At 46.7% G+C, this 15757-nt stretch overlaps 1 protein-coding gene across 1 annotated transcript in view; it reads left to right on the top strand.

The window, feature by feature from the left end:
• The first annotated feature begins 4369 nt into the window (after positions 1 to 4369).
• The window catches only part of SLC25A1 (solute carrier family 25 member 1), a 49262-nt gene continuing 37874 nt past the window's right edge, over positions 4370 to 15757 (top strand). Inside the window, exon 1 of the mRNA XM_077461617.1 lies at positions 4370 to 4625. Within this exon, the coding sequence (XP_077317743.1) occupies positions 4475 to 4625 (151 nt within the window). The 5' untranslated portion in view covers positions 4370 to 4474. The remainder of the gene's footprint in view (positions 4626 to 15757) is intronic.

Here is a 15757-nt window from a genome sequence, read left to right as displayed (position 1 = left end):
TACTTTGGATAGGCTGTTTCTGAGATCTCTGGGGTAGTGGTGAGAACCTGTGCATGTTCTATGTGCTCCATATAGCGCATTCAATTTTTACAATTTATTCAAAATTTTCTTTGTAAGTGGAATCTGGTTCCTAAATTCTTTGATTGAGAATCTCACTCTGTACAATATAAATGAATATATATGAGAGATGCTGTGGTCATATACACAATGAACCTATGAAAAACTTCAGAAATGCACTTGGAAAGCTTGAAAATTACTGTAAAATGTTTGGAGATGTAATCGGTGTATAGACAGGCAGTGGTTAATGCTGCCCAAGCTGGGAGGGAAAGACTTAACTTATTTCCTGGGTCTCTGCTTTGGCGCTCTTCTACTGGGCTCTGCCACCCTTCCCTATGCATATAAATTCAGGAGCAAGGATCTGCTCAGAAAGTCTAGCCACATGGGAAGAAGAAAGGCTGACAGCTGAAAACGTAACTGGTTCCTACCTGCAATCACCTGCCCTGCTCGGCTCTCTTCCAACTACCTTCTCGTTCAGCTGTCACCACTAAAGATTACCTGCAGTATGGAACCTGTATGGGGACCTGCTGAGCCCTGTAGACCCACAACACACATCCTGCTTCAGAGGAAGGCAAGGTAGAGCCAGTCAGCAAGATGTGGGAGAGAGCTTCTGCTCCTGATTCCACCAAAGCTGCTACAAACTTGTGTCCTAGCGCCTTCCACATGCGGGAGGATTGTTGAGACTTACAGTGGTCCCTGAAGATGCCAACCACGGACTCTGCCAAGTATGCACTCTTTCCTGTGCAGGTATGCTCGGGCAGCCACAAGCCTGTAGTAACAGATTAGGGATGTTTGGAAAAGACTGTGCTTTAACTGTGTGAACTGTTATCTTGTGATTCTCATTGTGTCGCATTATTCCACCAAAGCTTTTGAAACTTTGCCTGGTCTGAAGTTACTAAAGTGGTGCAATGTAAGTAACCAAGACATGTCATTTAGTTGGGTCACAAGCATGGGCGTCCGCAGCAGGGGTCAAGTGCCCCCCCCCTGGAAGCCCCAAGGTGTTGCAGCCGCCGCCAGGCTGCATTTTTTTTTACTGAGTCCGCCGGCGGCTGCATCCTCTGCTCTCTCCTCTGGATCACAGAGCGGGCTGCCACTGTGTTCGGCGGCAGCTCTGTAACATGGCCCTGCCCCGCCCCCAGACCTGCTTGTGTGATAGTAGAGAGAATCAACGTTCCGCCTATCACATCGGTCGGTCGGGGGGGGGGCGGGGCCATGTTACAGAACAGCCGCCGTACACAGCCAGCCAGCGCTTTTATCCATAGGAGTAGATGCTGCAGGTACAGCCTGCCCTGTGTGCCACAGTGCCTGGATAGGAGGATCGGGGGGGCTGCCAAATCTCCTATCCAACTTATTTTCCTGTCCCCAGTTCACCTTGTGCTCCCTGCCCCCCCCCCCCCCCCCCAGTGCTCTCCTCCACCACACTCTCCTGCCTCCCCCCCCAGTGCTCTCCTCCACCACCACACTCTCCTGCCCCCCCCCCCAGTGCTCTCCCCCCCCAGTGCTCTCCTCTACCCTCCAGTGCTCTCCCCTGTTCTCCCCCCCCCCCCCCAGTGCTCTCCGCCCAGTGCTCTCCACTCCCCCCCAGTGCTCTCCCCCCTGTTCTTCAGCTCTCCCCATCACTCTCCAGCCCCCACCCCAGTGCTCTCCAGCCCCCCAGTCTCCCCACCCCTGTTCTTTCTGCCCCCCTGGTGTTCTCCAGGCCCCCCCCAGTGCTCCCCACCCCTGTACTCTCCACTCCCCCTGCATTTTGCCCCCACCCATTTGCTCTCCAACCCTACCAGTGCTCTCCACCCCCCATAGTGCTCTCCAGTCCCCCGTGCTTTCCACCCCTGTTCTTTCTGGCCCCCACTGGTGCTCTCAAGCTCCCCCCCCATTGTTCTCCACTCCCCCCTGCTCTTTGTACCCCCCAGTACTTTCCAGCCCCGTGCTCTCCACCCCTGTTTTTCTGCCCCCCCCAGTGCTCTTCACCACCCCACACTCTTAGCCCCCCCAGTGCTCTCAGCCTACCGTGCTCTCTACCCCTGTTCTTATTGCCCCCCCCCAGTGCTCTTAAGTTCCCGCCCAGTGCTCTCCGCTCCCCACCCCTCTGATCTCCACTCCCCCTCGCTCTTTGCCCCCACCCATGTGTTCTCCAACCCCGCCAGTACTCTTGGCTCCCCCTTCTCTCCAACTCCCACCCAGTGCTCTCCACTTCCCCAGAACCAGAGGACAGGCTGACTGGGGCTGGAAAATGAGGACAGCTAAAGGTCCAGGTGGCCAGGGACCACTCCATCTCACAGCAGACAGATCTTCTGGAAGGAGCACCATCCCCATCCAAAACGAGAACAGACCCTGCCTGCTGCTGGCCATCATGGATATCCTGCTGGCATGCAAGGTACCGTACCAAGCATCAACAACACACCTTCCCACAGACAGGGACTGCAGACTGGGACATGGGGCACAGGAGGGGCTGCAATGATGGACACAGTGAGGCTGCATTTACGGCACAGTAAAGCTGCATTTGATGGGCACAGTGAGGCTGCATTTGATGGGCACTGGTGAGGCTGCATTGAGCTCTTGCATCAAGTTTGCAGTCTCTGACCATCTCCTGTAAAGAGTCTGCAGTGGAGTCAAGAGTGGGAGCACCACCAGGATGGGGGTCATGGGAGAAGTCAGACTTGTGTGGACTGTGGACAGGAGACTATAGGATAAAACCAGAGCCACCAAGCTGAAGCCGACTGACTGAGCCCTGCACAGTGCACCTGAGAGGAGGCCAGTCGGGGGGGGGGGGGGTGAATGCAATAATGTAAGGGGCACTGATATAAAGGGTTTCCTCCTTATATTAGTAACCCACCCCCCTTACCTTCAAGTATTCTTTCTGCAGAAGGTGGTCCCCCCCATGTTCTGAGTGCCTGGGGTCCCCCTTGATGATTGGTCACTTACCACTATTAATTGGTAAAATATATGGTTTTCCCTTTCATGAACAAGAAAATAATGACGTTATGCTGTTGGGCTGGTATGAAATTTTTTCCAGGGCTGGTTTTTGAAAGCATGGGCGTCCGCAAGGTTACTCAGGTGGCTGTGTATCATGCCCATATAGCCTAGAGAATGTACATCTTTTTACATTGCAATACATCTGTTGTTGCCATATTTTTATCTTTATGAAAACAGCCTATACAGTGACAGTATGAGATCAAAATATGGCCACAACAGATGTATTGCAATGTAAAAAGATGTACATTCTCTAGGCCAGTGATGGCGAACCTTGGCACTCCAGATGTTTTGGAACTACAATTCCCAGGATACTCATCTACACTGCAGAGTGCATGAGCATCATGGGAAATGTAGTTCCAAAACATCTGGGGTGCCAAGGTTCGCCATCACTGCTCTAGGCTATATGGGCATGGAACGCAGCAACCAGAGTAACTTCTAATACAAAGTGAAGATGAATTATCTGTTATATAACACATATGTATTACCAGTGGAAAGATTTTCATGAGATTGCCGAAAAGTGGCGGAGCATGAGCGGCCTTAAAATTATGCCCCCGCTTGGAAAAAGTTCTGCGGACGCCCATGGCACTTGGTACACTGTAGTGTTTTGTACAGTAGGTGGGGATGTAGTTGTCCCCTGTCCTTTCTTCAGGGTGGCACTTGGTACACTGTAGTGTTTTGTACAGTAGGTGGGGATGTAGTTGTCCCCTGTCCTTTCTTCAGGGTGGCACTTGGTACACTGTAGTGTTTTGTACAGTAGGTGGGGATGTAGTTGTCCCCTGTCCTTTCTTCAGGGTGGCATTTAGTACACTGTAGTGTTTTGTACAGTAGGTGGGGGTGTAGTTGTCCTCTCCTCAGGGTGGCACTTGGTACACTGTAGTGTTTTGTACAGTAGGCGGGGGTGTAGTTGTCCTCTCCTCAGGGTGGCACTTGGTACACTGTAGTGTTTTGTACAGTAGGTGGGGATGTAGTTGTCCCCTGTGCTCTCCTCAGGGTGGCACTTGGTACACTGTAGTGTTTTGTACAGTAGGTGGGGATGTAGTTGTCCCCTGTGCTCTCCTCAGGGTGGCACTTGGTACACTGTAGTGTTTTGTACAGTAGGTGGGGATGTAGTTGTCCCCTGTGCTCTCCTCAGGGTGGCACTTGGTACACTGTAGTGTTTTGTACAGTAGGTGGGGATGTAGTTACCCCCTGTGTTCTCCTCAGGGTTGCACTTGGTACACTGTAGTGTTCTGTTCTGTAATGTAGGTAGGGGATGTAATTATCGCCTATCCTCTCCTCAGGGCGGTGCAGTCAGTCCGGTTACGCAGGACTGGGCGTGGTAGAGGGCGGGAGGCAGCCTCTGTAGCCCCACCCCTTCCCCGGATCCCGGACACGGTGGCTGCCGGAACCAGAGGAGCCCCGTCCTGAGCCTTCATCCCGGAGCCCACACTCTCCTCACCCAGCCATGTCCTCCAATGGCCGCACCCCACTGTCCCCCCTCTTCTCCGCTCTTCCCGGTGCCCCCTTCTCCGTTCTCTCAGGACACCGCAGTCTGGCAGCCGCTGCACCCGCCGGAGGTGCCAAGCTCACCCACCCGGGCAAAGCCATTCTAGCAGGTAAGCGCAGTGTGTGGTGACGGGCGCCCCGTGTGTGACTGCAGTCCCTGGCTGGTGTCAGACAAGTGGAGTGCGGAGGGACACTTGTGATGAGTGGAGGGGACATATAACCGTGTGTGGGGTGTCATTGGCTGTGCCTGCCTGGAGCTCCATACAGGAATGTGTGCGGACTGTCATTGGAGGCAATGAATGAGATGTGTCCTCCCCAGCCAGGAGAGGAGTGCCTGCTGTCATCATCACCTCTCACCCCACTGATCGTGTGTGTGCTGCCTGTCATCTAACACACGACACTGGCACAGATCATCTTGGGGCTCTCCAGTGTACACTTGGGTATGTCCTGGGCACACATGGATTTCTTTACCCATTGTACTAATGAATTGTTTGTCCTGGTCAAAGAGTAATACTTTACATTGTAACAGCCAGTTTTAATTGCGTTTCCTGCATTGTATGTTTTAATACACACAATCAGGAAATCGCTTTAAAAATACCCCCTTGGAATCGATTGTACAATAATCTGACCGTTCGTACACGGCTTTCAAGAGCTGATCATAACAATTCATCCAATATTATCCGATGAGACCAGCACGGAAATTTTCCTCCTATGATCCCAGATCTTACGATTTTTATTTAATCAGTACAGTTGTCGTTTGAAAATTCAATACAAATACACTACAACACATCCATCACTTCCAGTTTTATTCTGTGGTGCGAGAATTTTCATAACTATAATAAACTCTTCATTTTCGATATGAGATTAGCATGTAAAAAGAAAATGGACAATTATTCATCCGATAATCTCATCGTATGTACAGGGCATTAGGCTCCATTCACACTTGTAGGACTCCAAAGTTTGCATGACTTTGAAATGCAGCTTTGAGCCAATTTTGGATGAGCGCAGCTTGGATGTGAATTGTTGTCAATCTGCAAACAATTGACAACAATCGGACCCACTGTTGCATGTAGAATATTCAGGTACAACTTTCATGCAACTTTGAAGTCTGTGGTCCCCCAAGTTGCATGAAAGTCGGACCAAAGTAGTGCATGAACATAGTTTGAAGTCGCTATGACTTTAAGTTGCATGTATATGAATGGTCATCATTGGATAACATGGGAGGTGACATGCAACTTTGGACATCAAGTGACAAGTTGCACAAGTGTGAGTGGGGTCTAAAAGAATGATTCAGGCAAGCTTGTACAATCCACCAACTTCATGTAAATACGTATCCATATGTAATAGTAATTTAAAAAAAATTTGAATAATTTACAGTTTTAACTCAATCCTGTCATCCATGGCATCCCTTTAAACAGTCCTGAACGTGCGGGGCAGGGCAGGGCAGAAGGATCAGCAGTCATGTGACCAGTTACAGTGATTACTACATTCACCTTGTTTGTGTGGATAGGAGAATCCATTCATTTTATTTTTTTTTTTTTTTTCGATCAGCCAAAAAAGAAATCCTCAATGGCCAGCCTTCATCCAGACCAAGAACAGTTTATGTTGGCATGTCCCTTTTATTAGAAACCAAGTAACTGCCCATTCTCATGGCATGTGTTAGCTGTCCAGATGACAATAACTGTGTTCCTCAGTCAAGGACATGGAGGATTTTGGTGAATGAATGCTGCACATTGCTGACCAAATCAGCACACCATAACAAATATTAAAATTGGGCATATACAATTCTGATGCAGAGATAACAACCAGTACAGCTTACATTTTGGCTTTCAGTATTTTCTGAACAAAATCTGATTTCTCAGTGTGTAATATGGATAACAGCACATCCCAAGCAATGCAAAAGATCCATATAATTAATTACTGCATCTGTTTAAGATGATTATCAGCATATTAAAAATATACACAATTAATGCAAGTATTTGTTTCTTACAGGTATTTATAGAGCACCAACAGTTTACGCAGTGCTTTACATACTGTACATTCATGTCAGTCCCTGCCCTGAATGGAGTGTCTTGCATTCAACAAACACCACAGGAAAATACATTTCCCTATACCCATAGAGAGGCTTCAGTGGATACCCTTTCACATGGGTCAACCACTAACCCAAAGCCTACCATGGCAGCGAGAGGGGGTAGTATGGAAGTATTTATTTATTACAGGTATTTATATAGCAGCAACAATATCTGCATTGCTTTTACATACTGCCCATTCATATCAGTCCCTTCCCTCAAGGAGCTTACAATCTAAGGTCCCTATGTTGCATTGATACATACACTAGGGCCAGTTTAGACAGGAGCCAATTAACATACCAGCATGTCTTTGGAGTATCCTGAGGAAACGCATGCAAACAAGCTTTTTGTGTGTACTTAGATATTTGTCCTGCACACAAGTACAACAGGAAAATATATGAGGGTGGCACAGTGGTGTAGTGGGTAGCACTCCTGTCTAGCAGTAAAAGGTCGCTGGTTCGAATACCATCCATGACACTACCTGCCTTGGGTTTGCATGTTCTCCCTGAGCCTGCGTCGGTTTCCTCCGGGTAGTCCGGTTTTCTCCCACACTCCAAAGACATGCTGGTAGGTTAATTGGCTTATGTGAATGTGAGTTAGGGACCTTAGATTGTAAGCTCCTTGAGGGTAGGGACAGATGTGAATGTACAATGTATATGTAAAGCGCTGCGTAAATGGATGGCGCTATATAAGTACCTATAATAATATCATATGTATTGTACATCTTCCTATACCAGTGATGGCAAACATTTCCCATGATGCTCAACTCCACTGCAGAGTGCAGGAGCATCATGGGAAATGTAGTTCCAAAACATCTGGGGTGGCAAGGTTCGCCATCACTGTCCTATACCCATAGTGGCTTCAGTGGACACTTGGGTCCCTTTCACATGGGCCAACAATGGTACAGAAATTTAACTGGGCTATTAAGGACAATTGGATCCTGCCACAACTATGAGCCACATGCTTCACTCATGGATGCGGCACTTGATTTCAATACAAAATTTCCCTAGGGATGAAAAACAGCAATAACAAAAAACATACATATATTAGGCTAAAACATGCATTCAGGCCTGGTTGACACCTATGCAGTTTACTTTTGATCCATTTTTGCACACGTTTTTCCACAAAGAATTTTGATGCATTTTGCATTCTCTATGCTTCGTTTTTTTTTTTGTGCCCAAATTGTTGTTGGGCAGATAAAAAAAAAAAAAAGAAGCAAATTGTGGAAAGAACACACTACATGCTTTTCTGCAGTTTCTCCATTAAAGTCTATTGAACCAAAAAGTACAGTTTTTGCATTTAAAAAAGTCCCTGACCCTTTACAAAAATGCAGGGACTGAAAAAAAGAATAGATGTGAACGGGTCCCATAGGTCCCATAGTGCATTTATCACTAAAAAAACTCATAGTGCGGTAAATCACTAAAAAACACTCATAAGTGTCATATCCTCCTGAACCGCTGAAAGTCACTGCTCTACCACCCGCTGAAAAGTGAACCACCTCAGATTGCTTTTTAGAGGGAGGTAAAGATTGCTACCTATGTGACAGTTGACTAAAGGATGAAGACAGGACGTGGGCATATGTGTCTTCCTTCACTGTACACACCAATTAGGCATGGGTAGCTGCCATTCCCTCCTGCTATTGAGGCACATGTAAGTGAGCACAGAGAATGTGCCCCTAAGAATGTTACCTATAGAAATGGAATTGGAAAACGATTCCGCTGCTGAAAGCACCCTCGTCCACATCTGCTTTTAGTCAGTAGTGTGCCACTTATTACATTTAACTACGTTGGAATCTGTTAGGAGCCCCTGGCCCTTCCTTTTGAGGGGTATTTGCCCTATAATCAGCTTGCAGTAAAAAAAAAAAGACAACAACTTTTTTTTAAATGTTTGTGTCATAAATAACACAGGAGTTGTAGAAACCTATTTGTATTTTGGCACTTGGCAACAATGTTTTCAATTTTCATTAAACGATAATAAGCAGAAAACAATGTGATTTTCCCTTGTCATGCAAAACTGTGAAATCGCACTAGGGTGAATCGGGCTCAGAGTCTAGTTTTTTTTTTTTTTTTGTTCAACCCAGCGGGCTGAATGACAAAAACTTTAGAGCTCGGGGGGAGCGTGCTGTATTAACTATCCAATATTAGTACTGCGATCTCCCCGCTGTGCTGTATTAACTATCCAATATTAGTACTGCGATCTCCCCGCTGTGCTGTATTAACTATCCAATATTAGTACTGCGATCTCCCCGCTGTGCTTTTGTGTTCTCACCCCCCCCCCCCCCCCAGAACACACCGGTCCAGGCTTAGTGCTGCGACGCTGATCGGATGCCGATCGGGGGACCTTTTTCATTCATGTCCCTTCGACAGAAGCCAGCAGCCGTACACACAGGCAGAATGTCGGCCGGTTTCTATTGATCCGGCCCATGCCGCCTGATATTCAGCCTGTGTGTACAACTTCTAATTTAAATAATGTTTATTTTGAAATTACTACAATAACATGTATCATGCAGATAAACAGGGTAAAACCAATTGCAGGGCTTTACGTTTTTTTAATTCATAGTTGGCTGAATAAAAATAAATAAATAGTAGAGTAGTGTTGCCTGACCCTGAAATATGCAAGCAGCCCTTGTGCTCTAAAGATTGATTTACACTGTGTAAATAACACATTTGTATGCCTTGAAATAAGAGTGTATGTGTGTTTCGAAGGCCTAAATCTTTACATGGAACATTTCACAATATTCTTTTGCTGATATGCTGATCAGCCACTCTCAGTCCACTTTGAATGAGAGTTGTACTTTCACCTTTGTTCCTGTGCTAGGGAAGGTTGAAAAACAAGTACAAGTGAGTCTACATGGCAATTTAGGGCAGAGGTAATTTCACATATTTATTTCAGCTTTTTTTTTTTTTTTCACCTGTGGTTACCAAGCAGAAGACCAGACTTACCCATTCTTTATCTTTGAATAGGATATGATACCCAACCAACCTGTTGGGTTTTTCCTGATCAATCAGTGCCACTGACTATAGCTGGCAGCACTGATCATTGTTTTCTAAAGGCCAGGTAGGCTCCCCACTATCAGAACACAATAGCACAGTGCTCGTTGAGGCTGGGTTCACACCTGTGCAAATTAGAGACGGATTTCCCCACATCCAATTTGCAAGATGGGATTGTGACCAGTTCTTCATGGAGCCGGCTCACATATCTCTGTTGCGGCTGGGGAACGGCTTGCACAGGAACGCTGTGCATCTTTTGCTCAGTTTCAGGGCCAAATTCATGCAAAACTTCGGCTCTGAAATGGAGAACAGGGACGCACTGGACCCCTGCTGTGATCTGCATCCATCAGAGGTGTGAACCCAGCCTGAATGAAAAAAATTATGAATGTATGGGCTTTACATTAGGACCTGCAGCTGTGTCCGTACAGTCGCTGTGTCCCCATTGAGTAACAGGTGATTCCAAATGCATGTACAAACCTCTCACTCACACAGCCAGAGTACTTGTGTGAACGAGCCCATAAGGCTGTTAAACCCTGCAGTTGAACTGTGCTTTTACCTCCCCAAACCGCTACCCACTTTATCAGCAAGGGCAGTGACTGAGGGTGAATACATGCCGTGGCCACATTGCTTTTCTATGTGGCTGTGGTAGTAATAATATCCTCTGTTAAAAATAACTTCAAGTGTACGGATGAAGGGGTTAAAGCAGGCGGTAAGAATTCGATACAAAGCCTCGCTGCTTTCCATTCTGACAGCGATCCTCCTGTGTCCCAAAGCAGCTGCAGCCAGTGCAAGAGAGAGGAGGAGAAGCCAGCAGACCTCTTTTGGAAGGGGGATTCACACAGGGTTAAAAGAAAGTGGAGGGTGATAGGATTAGTGGGGGAGCACAAATACTGAAACAGACCCCCCTCTTGCTGCAGCAATTGAACGTCGGTGTTAGGTAGAGGAGGAGAAGTCAGCTGCGCTGCAGGGGGAGCCACAAGAGGTTTGGTTTCCGGAATTGAATATTTTCAGGCAGGAAGTTCCCAGTACAGATATATACCCAGGGCTTCCGATAAGGTAGTACAAGTGTTTCTCCTGTACAGTGCTCCTGTTGGTTCAAACATGAGCCCCATACAGGATGATCAGTTGTACTGCCTTATTGGTGACCTTGCACACACCCAGTGGGGAGCAGGCTGTGAGACATCAGGAAGTTTCAACCAGCTTCCAAATCCAAGATGGCGGCGCTGGAGAGCCGAAACCCTGGCGAAAAATCTGCTACAAGGAAGACCGCATTGGACTTTATGGACTGATAGGTATCTTCTTCTTCTTTTTTTTTTTTTTTAAAGTCAGCAACTATAGCATTTGTAACCGCTGATTTTATATTTTTAACAAACTGAATGAAGTTCCACTTTGACTACCTTCCCAGCCTTCTCCCTAGGTTAACAACTCTTTTGATGCACAGAAGTATCTGTTCTCTCCCAGAAGGAACTACCTTAATGATTATAATCCCTCGTTCACACTGAACACGGCTTTGAAATCACGCAAGTTCATCTGAACTCGCACGATTTCAAAGCCGCATTTCAGTCCAACTTTGGGGGTTGGACTTCGGGGGTTGGGTTGGGTTGGGGGTTCGGGGGAATGATATCTGTTCTGGTTCATGCACAGTCTATTGAAATCGCCCCCGAAGTCGCCAAAAGTTGTGCAGGAACTACTTTTGGAAATCGTTGCGGCGCCGCAAAGTAGTCGTCACACCGATTGGGGCACTCCTATTGCCAGCAATAGGCTCTGATTTGACCTGTAAAATCGTGCGGATGTGAAAGGGGGCTTAGAGTTGGTTGTTTCATAGTTAGTAAGGTTGAATAAAGACACCAATCCATCCAGTTCAACCTGAGTGTCTACAATTGTCCCCATCCCTGTACATTACACACTCACATTGGTCCCTACCCTCAAGGAGCCCACAATCCAAGGTCCCCATTCATATACTAGGGCCAATTTTGGACAGAGGCCAATTAACCTACCGACATGTCTTTTGGTTTGTGGGAGGAAACCGGAGTACCCGGAGGAAACCCACGCAGGCACAGGGAGAACATGCAAACTCCAGGCAGGTAGTGTCCTGGTTGGGATTTGAACCAGCCACCCTTCTTACTGCTAGGTGAAAGTGCTAACCACTATACCACTGTGCCGCCCTGTAAATGGCGGAATGACATCTGTCCTGGTTCATGCACAGTCTATTGAAATCGCCCCCGGAGTCGCCAAAAGTTGTGCAGGAACTACTTTTGGAAATCGTTGCGGCGCCGCAAAGTAGGCGTCACACTGATTGGGGCGCTCCTATTGCCAGCAATAGGCTCCGATTTGACCTGTAAAATCGTGTGGATGTGAAAGGGGGCTTAGAGTTGGTTGGTTTGTGTCCGCAAAGATTGCCTGGTGCCAGTAAGCAAGGGAGGGTCTCCCAATCCCATCAACTTCACCCGAATTGTGCACAGACTATGTCTATATGTACTTTTTACTGACTGCAGCCTCCCTTGGTAGGTTTGCTGATGTGTAAAGTAACCCAGAATGGACAAAATAACAAAACGATAAATATTGAAGGGAATGGCAGTAGGGTTAGTTTTAGTGATCATGGTAAGGAGGTCAGGGAGATGTAAGGATAATCCATAAAAACAATAGTGTTTTCACCAGTGTAAGCAGCATACTTTGGACATACAAGCATTACTAAATATACCGTATATACAGGAGGAAGGAGTGACTCTCCCATCACAGACCAATCTGCTGTCTTTTTAGATTTCTAACCTGTCCAATCACTTTCTTCCCAGAGGTGTGTTAGCAAGAGCTTTCTGAAGCCACCCATAGAAGTATGGTGGTATCTGATCTAGATGGTCATATTTGTGTTTATAGCCACTTATAGTTTCACAATAAATTTGCCTTTTAGCAGTACCGCTAATATTATAGTTTGCCATACAAACTTTGATTCTTATAAAGATGCTGATAATTAACACTGCACTATGGGCAGATACCAATTGCATACTCTTTTTAAAAATGCAACAAGACACAAAACCAAAACCATTTACAAATAATTTTTGAACATTCCTGCTGTTTTGCAATTTGCATTATAGTTTAATGCTGTGGACTGTAATATGGTCCCTGTTATACAGAGAATGGGAATAAAATTGATACTTTGTGCTTTTTTTTTTTTGCTTTTAGCATAAAACAATGCTTATTTGTTGTAAAGAATCCTGTCCAAAGCTGTGTTGCAGCCTTTATGCAGTGCTGGAATTCCTGTTTTGTTCCCACCTCTGCATTCTGGGGGTATTCAGTGACGGGGACGTTGCCTTTTAATTCACATGACTGTTTATCATATTCTGTGTAGACACATTCTGGATACAGACAGTTTTATCCCTGGAGACCAAAACATCATCCTGTGACTTTGGTTTCAGCCTTCTCAGTACTATGTGATTCACTCACCTACTAAACACTGTTTTGTTTGCCCTTGAAGTGTCACTAAACCTACATCATAAAAAACGATCAATAAATGCTGTTACGTGGGTCAGCAACCAGTAGATCGTGACCAGGTGACTTGTAGACCGCAGTCTGGGCTTGCTGACCGGCCATCCCAGAGCATCAAACAGAGTGCAATGCAGAGGGTCTACTTGTAAATTTGGAGCTGTAGTAGGGAGCAGGAGCCACATAAGCCGATGCCTCCTCTGTAGTGCAGGCTCCTGTCCCATGCGGAGTGAAACCAACTGCACTCCACCTCTTATCCAGGCTAGCGGGTCGGTCTCCAGAGTGGTGCCAACAGCAGGAAAGAAGAGATCTTCAGGTCAATGTGAAGCAATACTCTAGGCATAATAGTATAAGGCTGCTTTCCACACTGATGCGCTGTAGTTGACCCACACTGTGAGTGCAGTGCAGTATACCTGCAGTTTTTTTGCAGGTTTGCTGCACTTAGCCATAGACTTCTATTATATTCTGTGGGTTTGGTGCGCTTTCAGAAAGTGCATCACACCTGCAGGATATGCCATCTATGGCAAAGTGCAGGTAACCCAGAAAAGTTGTAGATGCACTGCGCTGCACCCACGGTGCACATCAGTGTGAAATCAGCCTTATTTGGGCTCAGAACAGTAAGGGTTCATTTACATTTGCAGTTTGGGTGGTGGTAAAGCCCCATAGTTAAAGGGGTTGTAAAGGTAAACATTTTTTCACCTTAATGCATTCTATGCATTAAGGTGAAAAAACACCTGACAGTGCCGACCCCCTCGTTTTACTTATCTGACCCCTTGAAAGTCCTGCGCTCGCCTCTGACATCCTCTTCGCCACTCAGCCTGGCCGTTGATTGGCTGGCGTGGCTGTCAATCACAACCAATGACGCGGCACGCCGGGGCCGAGTGATACAGCGAGCGGCTATAGCAGCCGACTGTATCACGGGAGCGCGCCCGCAAGCACTTCTCACCATGCGAGGGAGCTCGCATGAACGTGAGAAGTACTTGCGGGGGGAAGCCGAGACAGCCACCGAGGGACCCCAGAAGACCAGGTTCGGGGCCACTCTGTGCAAAATGAGCTGCACAGTGGAGGTAAGTATAACATGTTCGTTATTTAAAAAATAAAAATAAAATCCCTATAAGATGTGTTTTTATCACCACCGCCCCAACCACACCCCCTTTAGCTGCAGTGGCCAGGGGTGTACACATGTCATGGTTGATGGGTGTAGCACTTGCCAAGCATGGCCCATTCAAGTGAATAAGGCCACCCTGCAAGTGCCCTGCAACCTTGTGCAGTACAGCAAACAATGGGTTAAAGTAGGCAGCGTTGTGTTGCTTTCTCTCCACCTGCTTTAACCCTTCGGACCCGCAGAAGCATGCAGTTGTGGGGCACTTGCAGAGTGGCCCAATTTACTTGAATGGTAGGTCATGATTGGCAGGCAGTAGCACCACCAAAAACAACAGGGGGCTTAAAGTGGTTGTAAACCATTACAACCAACTTTGACCTACAGGTAAGCCTAGATTGAGGCTTACCTGTAGGTCCAAGAAATATCTCCTAAACCTATAAGGTTTAGGAGATATTTACCCGAAGACAGCCACCGCTGTCTACGGCACATGCGCCATAGACAGTGGCGCGCAGGCACACTGGGCAGGCTACAGATTGCGGCGATATGCCGCGAGTGTCGGCTCCCGTGCGCATGCGCGGGAGTGACGTCATCGCTGCTCTGGCGAATCACAGCGCCGGAGCCGCGAGACCCGGAAGTCGCTCCGGGATACAGCGCCTAGAGGCGATTCAGTTCGCATTGTGCGCTATACAAGTATTTCATTCATTCATTCATTCATACATGGCAGCGCCGAAGAGAAAGACGGAGGACCGCTTCAGGGGCTTCGTTCTCAGGTAAGTTATTCATAATGAGCTAGTATGCTATGCATACTAGCTCATTATGCATTTGCCTTACAGGGTGTGTTTTAAAAAATAAAATAAATTTGCCTTTACTTCCTCTTTAATTCCTGCAGCGGCATGTGTACACCTTTGGCTGCTGCCTCAGCAGCTAAAGCGGGTTAGGGAATTTAATTTTGAACATGTGACCAGTAGCAGAGGACTAGAAGCTCCTCTTGCTTATGTTTCCCTGCAGACAGGCTGGGAAAGATCTGGGTCATGTGACAGCTGTATATCAATTAGGAAAAAAGATACTTTGATTTAAAAAAAAAAAAAAGCATTAAAATAATTACAGTGCCATCATCCGCTACAGAAATAGAAGGTACACTGTAAATGAAACAATGTGTGTTTAGTATCACTTTAAGCTTGCCAAGGGTTAAACCATAACCAGGAAAACAGGCCTGCCCTCCCCCCATAATTACATGCTCTGCAGTTCATGTGCTCTAACAAATGACTTCTCTGTGGTACCTATTTTTGTCATAACTGCACAGGGAGATTTCTTGCAGCATAGCATAGAAATGTTACCACTTATTGGGATTCTTAAATATATGGTATGGAATTCAGAATTTAGGATGCGCCCAGGAAGCAGTCTACCTGATCAGTATCCTTTATTAGGGTCCATTCACACCACATCCATTGGGCTGCATTGCTCTACAAATGCCCAGTTAAAAAAAAGTCAAAATCCATTGTTTTTTTATTAGGGTCAGTACACACCAACACATTTTGTTGGTGGTCACTGGGTAAAAATGAAACGTGCTGCATTTAAAGCAGCACAACCTAATCCAAGGC

This window comes from Lithobates pipiens, unplaced genomic scaffold, assembly GCF_037356315.1.
Source record: "Lithobates pipiens isolate NorthernLeopardFrog02 unplaced genomic scaffold, aLitPip1_a1.2 Scaffold_3, whole genome shotgun sequence".
In the NCBI taxonomy this organism is placed as follows: Eukaryota; Metazoa; Chordata; class Amphibia; order Anura; family Ranidae; genus Lithobates; species Lithobates pipiens.
Note: the sequence above shows the minus strand (reverse complement) of the source record. Positions and strands in the feature narration are given on the sequence as shown.